The following is an 18,725-nucleotide window of genomic DNA, read 5'->3' as shown; positions in this document are numbered from 1 at the left end:
AACACTATTCCTGTAGCTTTTCCAAAGCTGCCACCTCACTCTTCAGATGTCAGCTCATATGTGATCGCCAACAGTTTTCACTACCCACTCACTGTGAAGTGGCTGCACCTCCCTGGTCAGTCCCACATTCACCCTTCCTGTGGATTGCTTTGGTTTTCTGTATCTCTTCCTGCTAGCTTCATTAAACACGGGGTTTGGTTTTCCACTGTATTCCTAGAGCCTCGCTCAAGAAACACCTGTTGGATCAGGCAGTGGTGGCGCTTGCCTTCAATCCCAGCCTCAGGAGTAGAGGCAGGAAAATCTCTGGGTTTGAGGCCAGCCTGGTCTACACAGCGAGTTCCAGTACAACCAGGATTACAGAGAAACATTGCCTCTAAGAAACAAAAAACAAAACAATACAAAGAAATATCTGTTGGATAGTGAATTAGAGAAGACCCACTTATGCACACACATAAAACCCTTCCACTTTTTACTCAGAAAAATAAAATGTAGGTAAATCCTTAGAGGAGAAAAATGAGATTGATGGGCTTGGAACTTTCCCAAGGAATAAAATTAAGCATTCCAGGTATCGCTCCATTGGCCACAGTGTTCCTTAGTTGTCTAGTCTTAGAGGTATGAATATTTAATGTACAAAAGTGTTATGAAGAGTATGGAACCTTCCACGACAGTGGCATTACCATGAATATCGCCCTCAGACAATACCAATAAGGATCCAAGAAGTGTGTTGTTTTGTGCAAAATAAAAGTACACCAAAATGTTTTTTTTTTTTATTATGGGCTGAATTGAGTTCTCTTTTAAAGTCCAAATGCCATTTCCTCAGAATGTGAACTTATTTGGAGAATAAGTCTTTACAAATATAAACAGATTAAATTCTGCTTTATGTGTATGGATATCTGTTTGAATGGAGCTGCAAATGGTTGTGAGGTGCCATCTGGGTGTTAAGAATCAAACCTGGGTCCTGTGCAAGAGCAGAAAGTGCTCTTAACCCTGAGCCACCTCTCCAGCTCCCTTTATAAATGTAAACAAGTTGAAATGAGATCCTTAGGAAGGATCCTAAGTCAATATAACAAGTAGTCTTTATAAGGAGAGTAGATCTCAAAACAGAGACAAACTGGGCATAATGATAAATGCCTTTAACCTAGTACTCAGGAGGCAGAAGCAGGAAGTGGATCTCTGTGAGTTCCAGGCTAGCCTGGTTCACATAGTGAGTTCCAGGACAGCTATAGTTACACAGTGAGACCCTATCTCAAAAACAAAACAGCAACAAAAGAAAACAGAAACAGTAGGATGACAAAATGCAGGGAGGCGCAGGGAGGCAGACTGAAACAGACGCTCTGATTAGAAGGAACTGACTTTGACTGTGGACTTCTAGCCTCCAGACCCGGGAACCAGTAGCCAGTCTAGGATATGTTGTTATGACAGCCTTACCAAGCAAACAAGTTTCTATAAACTTCTAAAATTTTAAAAAGTTGGGTGTGGTGGCACGCACCTTTCATATCAACACTCCTCTGAAGGCAAAAATAGGTGGGTGTCTGTGAGTTCAAGACAAGCCTAATCTACATAGAAAGATCCTGTCTCAATTTTTAAAACACTCCCCCATTTTATGTTTTTAGTTTTAAATTGGCAAAAGAAAAAAAAATAAAAATTTTAGGTTATTTTGACCCTTCGATTAAAAGTAAATAATAGTTTGGTTTTTTAAATCAGAAAATCTATATATGACTACAATTCAGGGAGGAACCAGTGCTTATATAATCCATATAAAAAGTATATGAGGAACTGAGTGGTGGTAGTGCATGCCTTTAATCCACTTGGGAGGCAGAGGCAGGTGGATCTCTGTGAGTTCACAGCCAGCCTGGTCTACAAAGCAAGTTCCAGGACAGCTGGGGCTGTTATACAGAGAAAGCCTGTCTCAAAAACAAACAAATATATAAGTAGTTCCTATCTCATATCATACAAAAAAATCCAGGTAGATTAAATATTCAAACATTAAAAAGCATTTATGTTTTTCTAATTAGAATACAGGGAGGGAATCTAGAGGCTTAATCAAAAAAACTATTTATAAAATGACAAACATATTTGATTTCTTTAACTACTTAGCGGTGGATAGATGGCTCAGCAATTAAAGGCATATCCTCCTGTTCCAGAGAACAAGAGTTCAATTCCCAGTACACATTCTGGGCAGCTAACATCAACCTGTAACTCCAGTTCCAGAGGGATTCATTACCTCTCTCTCCACAGGCATGGCACTCCCATGCACACACCCACACAAAATTACAATAAAAAAGCTTTTTTAAAAAGCCTACAAACTTTTTTGGTATACAAGACCCCTTAAATAAATAAAATGAAACTATAAGAGCATCAAGAGTTAAAACAGCTAGGTAGTGTTTTAGGCTCCTTTAATCCCAGCACTTGAGAAGCAGAGGCAGGCGAATCTCTGTGAGCTCGAGGACAGCCTGGTCTACAAGAGCTAGTTCCAGGACAGGCTCCAAAGCCACAGAAAAACCCTATCTTGAAAAACAAAACAAAACAAAGAGTTAAAACAAATAAAACCCAATAAAGTATGTGAGGAAAGCAACAAATAATTCAAAATAAACATACAGATAAAAGATGTTCAGCCTCACAAGTAATTCATGAGATGGAAATTAAAACAATAAAATTTCCTTTTACATACAAAGGATTGGTAAGAATATTTAAAATCTGATAATAATGAAGAGTCAGGTAAAGAAAGATGAGACCCATATACACTGACTCTTACACATTTCTGATTAAGATTGCAAATCTGTAACAAAGCTTTCAAGAATTTGGCAATATTACATAAAGCTGAAGAAGGGTTTACACTCAGATGCAGTAATTCCTGTTACAGGAATTTAATTGCACAAAGAAATTAAAATATATGTGCTTAAGAAGAAAAGGCACAGAAATATTCATCACAGAAAATCTGTAATAGTGGAAAAACTAGAAGTTTAATGTTCACCAATAAAATACATAATATTTTACTATCACTGCATAAGGGAATGCTAAATAACAGTTAATATAGATGAACTAAGGCTATATTTATCAACCTGTGTAAAATCCAAAAACATAATATTGTACCCAGACGAGGAGTTGCAAATCATTTTACATTATATTTCCATTTGTCAAATATCTAAAATATAGAAAATGATAAGTTAATGGATGCATATACAGACATGTAATGACATAAGTACACATAACATGAATGTATAAACATCTATGTATATATAAGTACAAAAAGTATAAATGAGAAAGCCAATTCTAAAAATGTAGACAGCAGTGAGAGCTATAAATGTAAAAATAATCTTAACTTTTTAAAAAAACCTTATTTGATACACAAATAAAAATGTTTTCTTCGTATTTAAAATAAGCACAGTATGCAAGAGGCCCTGGGTTCTATCCCCAGAACTGCAAAATAAACATATACACACCTATCTATAAGTGAATCTCAACTAAATAGAACAGTGTTAAGATTTGGGCGGGCTGATGGTGAGAAAGAAGGTTTTGCTATATAACCCAAAACTGGTCACAGCCTTCCAAGCTTATTCTTTCAAGTGTTATAGGGACGTGCCACATCTGGCTTCAAAATGTTACAATTTTTTAAATGCTGGATTTATATTTTTCTCTGCAGTTTTCTGTATCCTTGTAATATTTTTTTAAAGTTTTTAAATGGACAAAACAAATATCTACATCATAATACCATCCAAAGAGTCACTAACGGGGCTGGAGAGATGGCTCAAAGGTTAAGAGCACTGGCTGCTCTTCCAGAAGTCCTGAGTTCAATTCCCAGCAACCACATGGTAGCTCACAACCATCTGTAATTTGATCTGGCTCCCTCTTCTGGCATGCAGACCGAACACTGTGTAATAATAAGTAATTTTTTAAAAAAAAATGCAGGCAGTGGTGGCACACACCTTTAATCCCAGCACTCAGGAGGGAGAGGCAGGCAGATCTCTGTGAGTTTGAGGCCAGCCTGGTCTACAAGAGCTAGTTCCAGGACTGGTTCCAAAAGCTACAGAGAAACCCTGTCTCGAAAAATAAAACAAAAACAAAACAAAAAAAATAAAAAATAAATAAAAAAAAGAGTCACTAATATCATATAATTCAGTCCTATAGAGAACTGAAGTACTGGGTAAGTCCATAAGTAAAATGGGTCTAGAACCAAGAATAAGATTAGTAGTACACATGAGGAAAAGAAAGGGAATGATGTAATTAATGTGTCATGTATAAAATTATAGGCAAATGTACAAAATGATGACCTAATCAGTTTCTCCAAACGCTAGAGCTGTGCATTTTGAGGAAGGAAAAGCTCAGAATCCCTTAAGCAATTTTAATTCTCCTCTCTAGAAGGAATCAATTGGTTTCTCCATTGTTTGGTCAGTAGGTGCTCAAGTCTGTTCCTCGTGTTTCAAATAGTGAGCTGTGTTTTATTGATATAAAATGTGAAAATACCTTATTTTACCTCTGAAGTTTCTAACTAACACAACTGAGATTTGTTTTGAAAATAGTATCTTACTCCAACTGCTTTTGAAGACTGAAAAGGCTTAGCGGGAGCCTGCTATGACTGTTATCACTGTCATTAGGGCTGTCTTGGCTTTCAGCTGGAAAGTGGGCTTTGTGAACATACCACGGTGCCTCAGCAGTGTCCAGATATGGTAAGTTAAGTCAGTGACCAATCATCTTAGGACTCATCAAAAGAGCAGAGTCATGCCTTTGCTGTTGCTATCTGGAAGAGAAGCTCTAGAAACTGGACGTTATGTGTCAAGACTCCCAACAATCCCCACTTTAACATTTTAAGATATTAACCCAAGCCAAGATCTCCTGGAAGGCAGGTCCCACTGTCGTCCTGCTGTTGACAGTGATGAGGAGAGTACCTTCCAGGTCCTATAAAACAGTGGTTCTCAACCTTTAATACAGTTCTTCATGTAGTGGTGACCCCCAACCATACAATTATGTTCGCTGCTAACTCATAACTGTAGTTTTGCTACTGTTATGAATTGTAATGTAAACAGCTGTGTCTTCCAATGGTCTTAGGTGACCCTGTGAAAGGGTCATCAACCCACAGATTAAAATCCACTATATTAAGTCCTATTGTGGTGTTACTTTTTAAATTAGAAAGTGAATCCACACTTTTCTCAAACATGTCAGCCTGAATTAAAAAAAAAAAAAAGATAAGGACAGACTCTTAGGAGGTAAAAGAGAACTTAGAGGAACACTTTATCCAAATGACTAGAAATTGGAGAAGATAAATTCAGCATATGAAATGATACCCAGTAGATACAGGGTATCAAGGAATTAAATATAACCAGTTCCAACCCCACTTTTAATTTTTTTTTTAAAACAAAACAAAACAGATCATGATGGAGCATGCTTAGAATCCCAGCTCTTGACAGGTTGAAGAGGGAAGATCTCAAGATCAAAACTAGCCTGAGTTATAGAGGGAAACCCTTGCGTTTCAAGAAAAACAACCCTTACCAGATCAGTTATGGACTAAAATGAAAAACTATTATAAACTGATAATATATGACTTTTACTTTTAGACTTCATTTTCTTCCACTATTTTTTCACTTGTGTATTTTTTTATTGTTTTTAATTCTTCCACTATTAAGACATGAAATTTGACCAGATGCAGAAATCCAATCTACATAATGAGAACATGACAATCATGATGGTTACCACTTATCAAGCTTACACACCAGATACTTGCTGTGGTTTGAACATTACGTGAACTTATTTCTTATTCATTATAACATGACCTGGTTAATAATAATATAGTTGTTTCTAGTATATAAAGGAAGTCACTAAAGGTAAAACAACTTTTCTACAGCCAGGAAGTGGTGGCACACACCTTTAATCCCAGCACTTCGGAGGTAGAGGCAGGCGGATCTCTGTGAGTTCGAGGCCAGCCTGGTCTACAAGAGCTAGTTCCAGGGAAGCTCCAAAGCTACAGAGAAACCCTGCCTCGAAAAAACAAAATACAATAACAACAAAAAACCACTTTCCTACATTCAACCAGCTAGTAAATGCCAGAGCTGGTGTTTGGCCCCATGGCTGTCTGGCTTCAAAGCCATATGATCTTTATTGCTGCCTCAGAAGTCTGGAATGGTGGGTACAGAAAATCTAGTTAGTCCTAAATTGAAAGAAACTTAATCAAATCACGTGTCTTTCTTCCCTGAAGTTTTCCTAGATGTAGAATGAGAGCAATATCATTTTCTTTTCTCATCACAATGAGATCCAGAAGCTCATGGGATATATATACTCACAGCATTCCATTTTAGCTAAAAAGATCTGTGGACACACAAAACGTGTCTATGAATGTTCATGTTTGGTTATTCATATCAACCAAAGAATAGAAACAGCAATGACCATCAGCTAGTGAACAGATAAACTGTTGCACATAACAATGGGATAGTTCCCAATCACAACATGGGTGAAGTCATAGATGAATCTGATAAACACTAAGTAAAAAAAGCCACACACAAAAGGCTACTTTTGTACGGTAGGATTTCACTGCCACGAAAAATCTAAAACAAGGAAATGCACGGGGATCAAGGTAGATTAAAAGTTGCCAGGGGTTGAGCCATGGGGTTTTAAATTATAGTGAAAGCTACTGCTAATGGCTATAACACTTCTTTTGGGAAGGTAGAATATTCTCTAGACAGACAGTAGTGATGGTTGCATAACTCGGTAAATGCAGTAACAACTACCTAATTGCACACCTTTAAAGGATACCATTTATGGGGCATGAATTACATCTCAATATAGCTGTTTGGTTTATTGTTAAGAACAACTCTGGAATGGATGGAAATAGAGAACACTATCCTGAGTGAGGTAACCCAGACCCAAAAAGATGAATATGGCATGTACTCACTCATTAGTGGATTCTAGCCATAAATAAAGGACATTGAGCCTATAATTCATGATCCTAGAGAAGCTAAATAGGAAGGTGTACTCCCCCCAAAAAACATGTAGTTATCATCCTCCTGGATACTGGAAGTATACAAGATTTCCAGGCAAAAATTGAGAGTTTGGGGGTGGGGGTGGGGGTGGAGCGGGGGTAAGGGGAGATGGGGAGAAGTGAAAAGGGGAGGATGGGGAGAGCTTGGGGGAATGGGACAGTTGGGGTGGAGGAGGAGTGGATATGGGAGCAGGGAAGTATATATCTTAAGGGAGCCATTTGAGGGTTGGCAAGAGACTGGACTCTAGAGGGGTTCCCAGGTGTCCAAGGAGATGTCCCCAGCTTGTTTCTTGAGCAGCTGAGGAGAGGGTGCCTGAATTGGCCCTATACTAATAGCCACTCTGATGAATATCTTTTTGTTTGTTTGTTTGTTTTGTTTTGTTTTTTTGAGACAGGGTTTCTCTGTGGCTTTGGAGCCTGTCCTGGCACTAGCTCTTGTAGACCAGGCTGGTCTCGAACTCACAGAGATCCGCCTGCCTTTGCCTCCCGAGTGCTGGGATTAAAGGAGTGCACCACCACCGCCTGGCTTCTGATGAATATCTTGCATATCGCCATAGAACCTTCATCTGGCGATGGATGGAGATAGAGACAGAGACCCACATTGGAGCACTGGACTGAGCTCCCAAGGTCCAAATAAGGAGCAGAAGAAGAGAGAACAAGAGCAAGGAAGTCAGGGCCACGAGGGGTGCACCCATCCACTGTGACGGTGGGGCCGATCTAATGGGAACTCACCAAGGCCAGCTGGACTGGGACTGATGGAGCATGTGATCAAACCGGATTCTCTGAATGTGGCTGACATGGAGGGCTGACTGAGAAGCCAAGGACAAAGGCACTGGGTTTTGACTGTACTCCATGTACTGGCTTTGTGGGAACCTAGTCTGTTTGGATCAACTTCCTAGACCTGGATGGAAGGGGGAGAACCTTGGACTTCCCACAGGGCAGGGAACCCTGATGCTCTTTGAACTGGAGAGGGAGGGATGGGGGAATGGGAGGAGGGGAAAAGAAATGGGAGGAAGGGAAGGAGGTGAAAATTTGTAATAATAATAATAATAAAAAGGAAAAAAAGAAAAAGAAAAGAACAACTTTGGAGACCATGGCAGTCAAAGCAAATACATGTAAAAATACTTTGAAAAAATGTATTATAGAAGTATTGGACTATTTTTGACAGTATATATTACATGGTTATAAAGAGACACAGTGGTACATGTCTTTTAGTCCCTGCACTGGAAGGCAGAGGCAGGCAGATAGACCTCTGAGTTCCAGGCCAGCCTGATCTATAGAGAGAATTCCAGGACAGCTAGGGCTACACAGAGAAACCCTGCCTCAGGAAAACAAACAAATGAACCTCATTACATACATTGAAAAAAAAAAAAGCATGGCCTTCTACCACTGCTGCTGGCTGCTATTTTTTCCTATGAGGATTCTGATTCCCTTCAAAGTACTTAGTTCCTCTGGCTCCTGAATACCCAGTTAATAAAACAATAATAAAACGAAATCTAAACTTGCTCTGATGGAAACCTCAGGGACTTGTCCTGCTTACAAGGAGAAAGAGGGCGAGGAAGCTACAAAACCACTAGGGCCTATGTTCAAGGCCAAAGAGGATAACAAGAATGAAGAGCTATCCAGAAATATCTGGAAGTACTTCATCAGGATTTTCTACAGTGAAGTCAGACAACAGGCCGGCTCTAAAGACGCCACTTTAGAAACAATCTGCACCCCCATATGCTGGTCAACACAAACACATCGCATTTCTCCCCTTCCCCTTATAGCAGTGGTTCTTGACCTTCCTAACGATTAGCCCCTATAATACAGTTCCTCATGTTGTGGTAACCCCCAACCATAACATTGTTTTTGCTGCTATTTTATAACTGTAATTTTGCTACTGTTATGAACTGAGTTTTCTGATGATGTCAGGTGACGCCTGTAAAGGGCCATTCAACCCCAAAGGGGTTGCAAACTGCGGGCTGAAAATCGCTGTGCTATAAGGTAAACATACAGCCTCTCTGGCGAGCTTGGCAAGCACTCTACCACTAAGCTATCCACAACCCACATTTTTCCATTTTCCTTTCAATAGTACTTGTCTGCAGCACAAATTTTTAACTTCATTTTAAAGTTAAGGAAACCGAGGCATGAACAAGCCCATCCAGTTAATAAGCAGAGTCAATCCCTTGTCAGCGTGTTTCCTAATCCCCCTCATGCTCGCCTGTCTTTCCCCAGATCATGTTCTGCATCTGCCACATGAACTTGGCCCAAGAAATTTAACTTCCCTTTGACCGCTTTGTTTTGTGGAATTCATTCTGTAAGTTTCACTTGAAACACTTGCTCAGAATAATATTAAAGGTTTTTGAATAAAGCAAACTGGCCAGACTTCTCTGGTTAATCTTTTATGAATAATGAATGAACAAGGCTAGAGATCCCTTTCCAGCTACTAAAAAGGGTTTCAGAACGGATTCAGGAATGCTGGTGTGGAGCAGCCCTGTGAATGACTCCTGGACTATGCCACTCTGGCTTCCCAGTCAATCCAAATGTTAGAGATTCTCTCCAGGAAATCAGGGAAGCTGCTTGGCTCTGCCCACAACCATGTCCTCATTTTTTACAGATGTGCTGAAATCTCTCTGTGAGTTGCTGCTTTCCAAGTTACCATTTATTATCTATCTCTTTTTCCTCTCTCCCCACTAATAGCATTAGTTCACACTTCTTTAGAAGGTGGGAAGTTTCACCATCACAAAGGAAAGCAAGCAACTGTGATGTAATCAGCAAACACCATCACATACTGTCCACTATCACCTCAGTGCAAACCTTGGCAACTCACCACAGCTGCCTCTAGCCTTTCTCCACGACCACACAGAAGGCACAGGGACCTCAAGAGCAGCAGTGATTAGGGAAGGGACAAGAGGCCACATTTTTCCTAAAAAAAAAAAACTGCTGGTTTTGCTTTTAACATATAAGAATTGAATTTCAATAGTAAACCCAGGTCTTATAGACCACTCTGTAAATTTAAAAGGAATGTACTGTATTTAAATTAGATTTCTACTCATTTAAGTCTCAATCATCTTCTTTGCAATTAGTCTTGACCTTAATTAACTTCTGACACTATCCTATCTATAAATGTGTAAGAACTCTTACTTGATGTAGAGATAAAACAAAACTTAAATTTAGACACTCCTTTCATAATGTATGCTCATTTTCCCAAGCTGTTCAGTTAAAGACAGCACCTCTAGGTATCGAACTAATGAATTAACAACTTTACAATTGAAGATGGACTTTCCCTGGGTAAAGGATCACAGATCTTTAGAACGCTAAAAAACACCAGACATATGCAGCACCTTTATTTTAGAGGTGAGAAGATGCCCAGGATACCAAGTCTCACAGATGGTTTAATCATGGGCCTTGCTCTTGGTTCCTGACTCCTTTGTTATACCTGTTGACAGCACCTGGGCTCCATACTCAAAGGCCAGAGTTCAGTTCCCAAATCTATCTCACAGAAGGAAAAAAAATCAACTCCAACAAGTTCCATGGAGGTCAGAATGGTTTCTTCACACATATCCTACCAGTACAGGAAACTGGTTCCCACTTTGAATATTTTACAATTAAATTCTTGTGACTCACCCTGCTGAGTTGATCCAATAACCTCTGGTTCTGTTCTGACAGCTCCTGGACGGCTCGTGTTTTTTCTCGGTCTGCTTCCCGAAGGTGGACCTGCTGCCGTTCCAGCTCGTCCTGCAGCTGCTTCACATCGGTCTCCAATTCTGACACTCGTCCTTCCCACTCCCCTTCCCGGTTCTCAAACCGTCTTCTCAGTTCATGTTTCTCTTGTTCTAAGTGCTGGGGCAAAAAAAAAAAAGGGGGGGGGGTTTGTATGAAAATTCCACAGTCTTTTTCTTTTCCCTTTACATACTTTTCTAAAGACAATAAGCACACAGGGCATGTTGTCCATGTCACAGCTACAGAAGTATTCTCTTCTAGACAAGGAAGGAGTTGGCTCACAAAGAAAACATCATTCCTACTGGAAACAATGTTTTGTTTCTTCTCCCTGAGCATGAGGCTCTAGACTTGGAAACTCATATTTGGAATTTAACAAGTCATCTTTTGGTTAAACTATATATTTAAACAACTAAAAATTAGCCCAACAACCAAACACTTGTTATTTTTTAAAGGAGATCTCTCTTGGAGCCATCTTTTTTTTTTTTTTCTCCTTGAGACAGGGTTTCTCTGTAGCTTTGGGGCCTGTCCTGGAACCGTTCTGTAGACGAAGCTGGCCTCAAACTCACAGAGTCTGCCTGTCTCTGCCTCCTGAGTGCTGGGATTAAAAGTGTGTGTTACCACTGTCCAGTTTAGAATCATCATTTATGCTTAACATCAGGTCAAAAGCAGCAAAGTGATTAGTTCATGGTAAGTAACAGAAAATGGGAGAGCAGATTTGTGTTTAAGTTACTTGATGTACTCAATGTTTCATTATTAGATATTTGCTACTGTATATATACTACTATATTTCAAAAGCACTAAGGCAAGTTCAGTTTTAGGTTTTATTTTATGTGTGTGTGTCTGGTGCTGGAGGTGAAAAGAGGATGTTGAATTCCCTGAAACTGAACTTACAGATGGTTATAAGCTGCCATATGGGTGCTGGGAACCAAGTCCAGAAAGAGAAGACAGTGCTCTTAACCACTGAACCATCTCTGCCACCCTGCCAGACCTATTTTAAGTCATGCATTATTAGTAAGCATTATTATTAATGTTTATTTTTGGCTCGTCCACTCATTCTTGAGTGGTTACTGAGGCACAGAAACTTACCTAGAGACATTGGTGATAGACAAGACACAGTCTTTGTCTTTATGGGTTTTCATGCCAGTGGAGGACAATAGTAAAAATAAATTGTGTGTAACAAATGGTATTCAGGAAAACTAAAGATGGTTTGAAGTAACAATTTGATCAAAAAGGAGTCCACTGGCTCGAAGGTAACAAGCGTATCTTTTCACTGTATGAGATGAACAGCGATTCAGAGGCAAATATGTTTTCCTATTTAGAAAGTAGTATGTCCAATAGCCAAATCTTTACTTCATTCTAACTAAAGTACCAGTACTTAACCTTTGGTGAGCTAACTATTCAAAGTACACTGACTTAAGCTGTGCGTAGTGCGTCATGCCTGTAATCCCAGCCCAGGGAAAGCTGAAGCAGAAGTACTTCAGCCCAGGCTACAGTGTGAGATCCTATCTCAAAAACAAAAAATAACAACTCTGATCCATTTCCTAAGCATTCAGGCAGGACTGGAATGAGGTTTTCAACACCCCAAAATGAATTTTTGACTCTCTCCCTTCAGAGTGCTAGGTCATTCTTCCTTGGAAAAGACACTCTTAATTGAAGTTCTTATCTTTCAACATAATTTTTTTTTCTTGGAATGCTTCTTTTGGAAACGTCAAGTGCCAGCTTACCGTCAAATCTGAAGTGGGCCTAAATTACAAGATTATTCCATTTCATCTTGCCACCTTATTCTTTACTGAGTGACTTGTAAATGTTTCTACAAGCCAAATTTACTCCCCCAAAATGAAAATTTATCATGTTTGAGAACAGTCAAGAGAACTTGACAAAGATAAAAACAGCAATCCAAAATTAAAATTGAGTACACTGGAGAAGGCAGTGTTCATGAAAACTTTCAAATTGACCTCATTAAGGGGACCATTCATTTGGTTATAGTCACTCAAATATACAGACTGAAAAATCACGTAACTTTATATTTACAAAATATATACGTTCAGTTTGGAGTATGTGGAAAAGGAGTAACAAGGGAGAAATGTCTACCTCTGACCAGTATGTAAACTATTTGCTCTTTTCTATCCTGATAATGCGAAACTTTCCAAACTGAGGATTTTTTCAGTCACTCTGGAAATTTCAAAGAATGCAGAAATAAAAGCTAACTTCAATTCTAAAACCGTAATTGTTGGTTTTGTCCAACATGAAAACGGCCGAGCAGAAGGCAACACCAAGAACTCAGTAACCACAGTGTTACTGAGAGGCCGGATAAATTAGGCTTGTGTTCTAAAAGAACAGAGACTTAAAAATATTTAGCCAACAGCTGCTAGTGAACAGCCCGACCAAGCAACTGAAACAATCCAATTAACTCGTAGGGTGGAGTTGAGACAGGTGGTGTTGATCGATCTAATCTGTCCTTATATTTCTTTAACAGGAAACAAACCCCCATTTCTGGTGTTTCAACTCTTGATGAATTTTGTACAGAACTTAGCCTTTGATTTACTTTAGGAAATTTCTCCTAGAATTGTATTTTCATTTAAGCATTAAGTTAACCAGTAAATGGGCTGGAGAGATGGTTCAGAGGTTAAGAGCATTGACTATTCTTCCAGAGGATTTCAGTTCAATTCCCAGCACCAACAGTGGCAGCTTACAACTGTCTGTAACTCCAACTCTAGGGGATTTGACACCCTCACACAGACATACAAGTCAACAGAAAAACCAACAAAGCACATAAAACAAAAATAAAAAAAATTAACCAGTAAAGTCTAAGGAGAATAATAATAAATATAGAGGTCACTGTCTGCCTGTGCTTCTTTTTGTTTTCCAGGGTTATATGGTACTTTGAAAATTAACAACAAGATTATCAAGGCTACCAAAACAAGAAAAGTCTAAGAGGAGGCTACAGACATAAAAACTAATGTAATAAGGAATCCTGCAACAGAAAAAAGACATTTGATACAGAATTAGGGTACTTTATTAATTATGGCATATGTTTGTGTAAGATGTTGGTAACAAGATGAGCCTGGATGTGGGGTATATGGATACTGTATTACCATTCCAATTTTTCTCTAAATATAAAACCAATCGTTAAGAGAAAAAAAAAAGAACAAATCAATCAACTTCTACAATACAAAAATTAGTGTTACTAGTCTAAATAAAATAGATACTTAATAAAGTGACACCATCCTCCTAAGCCCAGGCTACTGCTTATAAAAAATACCAGGGAAAGGCTCTGTTCTCTTGAGCAGCAAGCACTGAACGTACATCAGAATCCCCAGCCCTTCTCCTCGTCTAGTAGTGACTCTCAGAAATTTACTTCTATCTCCCTCCAGCCCTCATTAAAAAAAAAGAATACTAAACTAAGAGAATCAGGCTTGGATGGGGAGAGAAAATACCAGAGAGAAGAGATTACTTCTGTAGAAATGGATAATCTACTCTCTGCCCATATGGGGGGGGGGGAAGAATCTGTACATGGTCTTCAGTGAGCAAAGTACATAAACACAAGTTAGTACTTTAATTAATAGTAAGAGAAAAAATAAGGACCTGGTTAGATGTATGTTTTTAAATTAAAAGAGCTAATTACAGGTACAGAAGAAATAATAAAAAGGCCTTTCAATTAGATTTTTAAGCATGTGAAAAATATATTCTAGTAAGCTATAAAATGTCTACATTAATCTTTAAACCATTAATACACCTTTAAAAAGACAGTTGCACAAAACCAAATGCTTTTATGTTTGTAATAACCAGATAAAATCCTAGATGTGGCATATAAAACTAGAAATATACTCCTGAGTGACAGGCAGGGAAGATCTTGACTATGGTTTGCCTGTTCAAAAATCAGAAAAGTGACAATTCTGAGGACACCACCACTGCTACTTATAATTATTATTATTTTATTTTTGGATAAAGGATCCCACTGTGTTGCCCATGGTGAACTCAGAAGTCAACATCCTTCATAGTACCTGGAATCAGAACACATGCCACCATATCCTCCCCTATTGTGCTGAAACTCCAAACCAATTTGTTAGCAAATGTGTTTGATGTCAATATCTGACAGTTCTCGGAAAATATTAAACCCTTCTTAAAGGATTATTATTATTATTATTCCCATGTGTTTAATTAAGAAATATAGCTGCTATGATAAACTTTAGAAAGTATTTTGTCTAAACAGACATTATTAATTCTAAACTGTTCAAAAAAAAAGACTAGCAGAGGAGGGGTGCTAGAGGGATGGCTCTGAGGTTAGGAGCACTTACTATTCTTGAAAAGGACCTGGGTTTGGTTCCCAACTACCATGTGATGGCCCATGTGTAACTCCTATTCCAGGAGAACTGACCTTTGTAGGCACCCGGTATGCAGGTGGTGCACATACATACATGCAAACAAACACTCATACACATAAAAATAAAAGAAATAAATCTAAAAAGAATACACTATAGAGAAAATTCACTTGCAGGTATCAAATGAAACAAATCCAAATAAATTAGTCACTCTCAATTGTAGCACTAGGAGAATTAACAAGGGCAGACATTGGTGGTGCAATCATCAGTATCATCAAATAAATACATTCATTAGTTAACGAGCAACTATATATGCGTATATATATACGTTGTGTATACAGTGTTCTGCCTGCATGCATGCCTGCAGGCCAGAAGAGAATGCCAGGTCTCTTTATAAATGGTTATGAGCTATCATGTAGTTGCTGGGAATTGAACTCAGAACCTCTGGAAAAGCAGCCAGCACTCAACATCTGAGCCATATCTCCAGCCCTAGTGAATATATTTTCAAGTGCACACACACACACAAAAATCTTAAGAATCAGATACAGTGTACGCCTACAGTCCAGTTAGTTGGGAACTGAAGCAGGAGAATCTCTTAAATTCAGGACTTCAAGACCAACATGAGTAACAACACAGTGAGACCCTATCTAAAGAAAAAAGGATAATTTTCAAATATATATAGAAGTATAAGTAAATTTAAATTTTCTATCTGTGCTTAAGCTGTGGTAGAGTACACATGACATATAACTTACTATCTTACCCACTTTCACCATGGACAAGTCAGCAGTGTTGCATATAATGGAAATACTACTGCGCAACCAACCTCCAGAATTTCAAAAGTGTAACACTAGTATTCACAAGCAGAACTGCAGAAGAGACAAGATCTTAAATGATAGTTTAAGCTATTTAAGCTATTTTATTTTATTCTTGCCCATGTAGTCAATTACAAAATGTCAAAGGTCACCTATTTATCCCTTTACAGCAGAATCTTTTTTGTTGCTGTGGAATTTTGAAATCCTTTTCCTTTACTCAAAGCTCCACGTGGAAACCAGGATTTGTGCAACTCTACACCATGAAACCTATCACTAACCAAACTGATAGGATGCTCTTTTCAAGCTCCCTGTTTCTTCAATTAAGTCCCTGACTGAAGGCATTCACATCACAGGTACAAATCTCTGGGGTAGCACTCCTGTGCAGTGTCACGTAACCAAATCGCTCTAGGAAGAAAGGACAGCCTTTTATTTCCAGACCTCTCCTTCAAGTGGACATGAAACAATTCAGACCGCTAAGTTAGCATTCTGTTGCATTCTGGCAGTCTAGGGCCAGCTTTCACAGACAACCTCCCAGACCTATCTCAAGAGCCCATCAACTGGCAGGCCTAGTTCACAGGCCGGCTGAAACACTGGACACTCACTGGTTTCCTTTTCTCTTCTGATTTAACTTCTGATAGGTCACAGGACCGCAGACACACACAATCTTATTACAGGAGTGTTTCCCAGTTCACATTCCGACTGTTCAAACAGCAGCAGTGAGATGGAACCTGACAAGCGTTCATTTGTGGCCTAGTCACATCTGTGCGATGTTCAGACAGAATGAAAAGAACTAGTTGAAGACAAAACAGGTAACCATAGTAAACGCAGGGGCAGAAAAGGTGTTTGTTTCCACTGCCAAACATGATTCCCCTCTCCGTTTTATTTTGAAAATACACTGTATTAGAACGGTAATCATTCTTCAGAACTGCATTCAAGACCCTATTTTGCTTCAGAGCAATAAATAAATAAAATTTAAAGAAATGAAAAAACAGCAAGCATAGTTCTAGAAGGTTTTCTTGTATGGCATTAACAAAAATATTACTGACATTTTTAAAACTGTATTCTAAAAATTGGTTGGGGTGTGTGTATAGGTCAGAGGACAAATTGCTAGTGTCAGTTCTTTCCCCCATGAGTTCTGGAGATGCAACTGAAGCAAATGTCCTTACCACAACACCCCCCACCCCCCGAAAAAGAAAGTGTCTATTTAAAAGTAGTTAAAAGTAACTCTTAGGTGCTGAGAGTCAGGACACAGAAAACTAATAAAATGCAGATAACTACTGAAGCCCAAACTAAATCCACTCCCAGTGATCACATGCTGAGCCCTGCCTCTCTGATTTCTGCAATGGAACCATATTCCCTAATCCCCAAGTATTTGAAAGCTATATAAAGCTCCTTTAGGGGCACTTGTTTCCCACAACTCTCTGCCAGGAAGTTAAGACAAGGGCATGCAGAGGCCTTAATGCCCAAACTGGAAAGCTTTAGGCTAAGACTCTGCTTAGAGATTAACTGCCTCTCTGAGCACCTGAAGCATATTTTAAATGCTTCTCGCTATTCTCATTTCTGTGTGCAGATATCGTCTCAGTGCTGTATAAATTAGTCATACTGTAAGCTCTATTTTAGACGCTGTGTACAGTACATATATAGAACGGCCCACAGCAGTGGGAAACGTGCATGGACCCACATCTGAGCTGGGTGCGAAAGTCAGGTGGCTTCCACGAATGCTCTGATGGTCATTAAAACTATCCATCCTGCCCCCTGTTCTCAATGATTTTCTTCGAGCTAGGATAAGCATGAAAGGAGGGAGGGCATGTGATTCCGCAAACTGCCCAGGAATAGGAAGGTACCCGGCTTCCCACCCATGCCGCCGGAAGGTCCTCACCTCCAGCTTGTCGGTGAGCTCCTTGTGCATCTGCTCGTACTGTCGGCTCATGTCCTGGTTCCTCTCGAGCAGTGCCTTGCCTAGCCGGGCCGCCAGCACTAGATCCTTCTCCTTCTGTCGGATCACCGACAGCAGCTCGGGATCCTGGGTGGACGGAGGCGGCCCGTGCCCCTCAGCCGGAGACCCCGGCTCCGCCTGTAGATGCTCCCCGGGATCGGACGACCGCTCCCCGGCCGCCAGCAACACCAGCTCCTCCTCTAAGGCCAGTTCCAGTTCCCCGGGGCCCCCGGGGAAAGAGACGAGGGCGGCGGCGGCCGCGGCGGCGGGACTCCCGACTGCGTCCCCGGCCCCAGCGGGCAGCTCCATGCAGCAGGCGCTGTCCGGCTCGGCAGGTGCTGAAGCTCGGCCGGCCAAGCCCAGGCAGAAGGCGGACATGGCCCGCGCGCGCCGAGCCCGCAGCGGTGCGGCCCGGCCGGCGCGCGCCAGGCTGCAGGGGGGAGGGGCCCCGCCGCGCCGCCCCGCGCTTCGCTTCGCCTCGCGCCGCGGCACGCGCCCCCCGGGTCCCCGCGAGCCCTGGGCGCGGCGCGCGCGGGCGGCCCGCCCCTCCCCCGCGCCGGCGGCACGCGCCCCCGCCCCCGGGGCTCAGCTGCGGCGCGCACCCGGGACGAGGACGAGGGGGCGAGGGGGTCGCCGAGAGCGGCAGAGGAAGGGGAGAGTGCGGGGCCGCGAAGTGGAGGGGAGGCCGCGGAGAGGGTCGCCGCGAGGCCCGGTTTTCAGCCGCCCTGTTGCTGTTGCTGCTGCTGCCGCCGCCGCCGGCCGGCCAGCGCCTCACGGGGCGGGCTGCGCTCCGCGGTCGCTGCGACGCTCGTGGCTGCTGCTGCTGCTGCCGTCGGCCGCTCCCTGCAGCCGCGCTCCATGTCCCCCGGCTCGGCGGCAGCAGCGGCGGCGGCGGCGGCTGCTGCTGCCGCTGCAGGGGCCGAGGCGGCGGCTCGACATCTTGCGTCGCGCGGCCCCGGAGCGTTCCTTCCTGCCTTCCC

The 18,725-nt window shown here is 41.2% G+C and overlaps 1 protein-coding gene across 2 annotated transcripts in view; it reads right to left on the bottom strand.

Moving 5' to 3' along the window:
- Bicdl1 (BICD family like cargo adaptor 1) overlaps positions 1 to 18,237 on the bottom strand; it is a 90,422-nt gene extending 72,185 nt beyond the window's left edge. The window contains exons 1-2 of one of the 2 annotated variants that reach the window (XM_050158990.1): positions 17,689 to 18,237; positions 10,580 to 10,795 (exon numbers count right to left, since the gene is read on the bottom strand). In XM_050158990.1, the coding sequence (XP_050014947.1) occupies positions 10,580 to 10,795; positions 17,689 to 18,123 (651 nt within the window). In that variant the 5' untranslated portion in view covers positions 18,124 to 18,237. The remainder of the gene's footprint in view (positions 1 to 10,579; positions 10,796 to 17,688) is intronic. The other variant, XM_050158991.1, reaches the window with a different exon arrangement.
- Positions 18,238 to 18,725: the final 488 nt, after the last annotated feature.

Source organism: Alexandromys fortis, unplaced genomic scaffold, assembly GCF_014885135.2.
Source record: "Alexandromys fortis isolate MF-2015 unplaced genomic scaffold, M_Fortis_MF-2015_v1.1 scaffold_90, whole genome shotgun sequence".
NCBI classification, from domain to species: Eukaryota; Metazoa; Chordata; class Mammalia; order Rodentia; family Cricetidae; genus Alexandromys; species Alexandromys fortis.
This window is presented reverse-complemented; position numbering and strand designations above follow the sequence as displayed.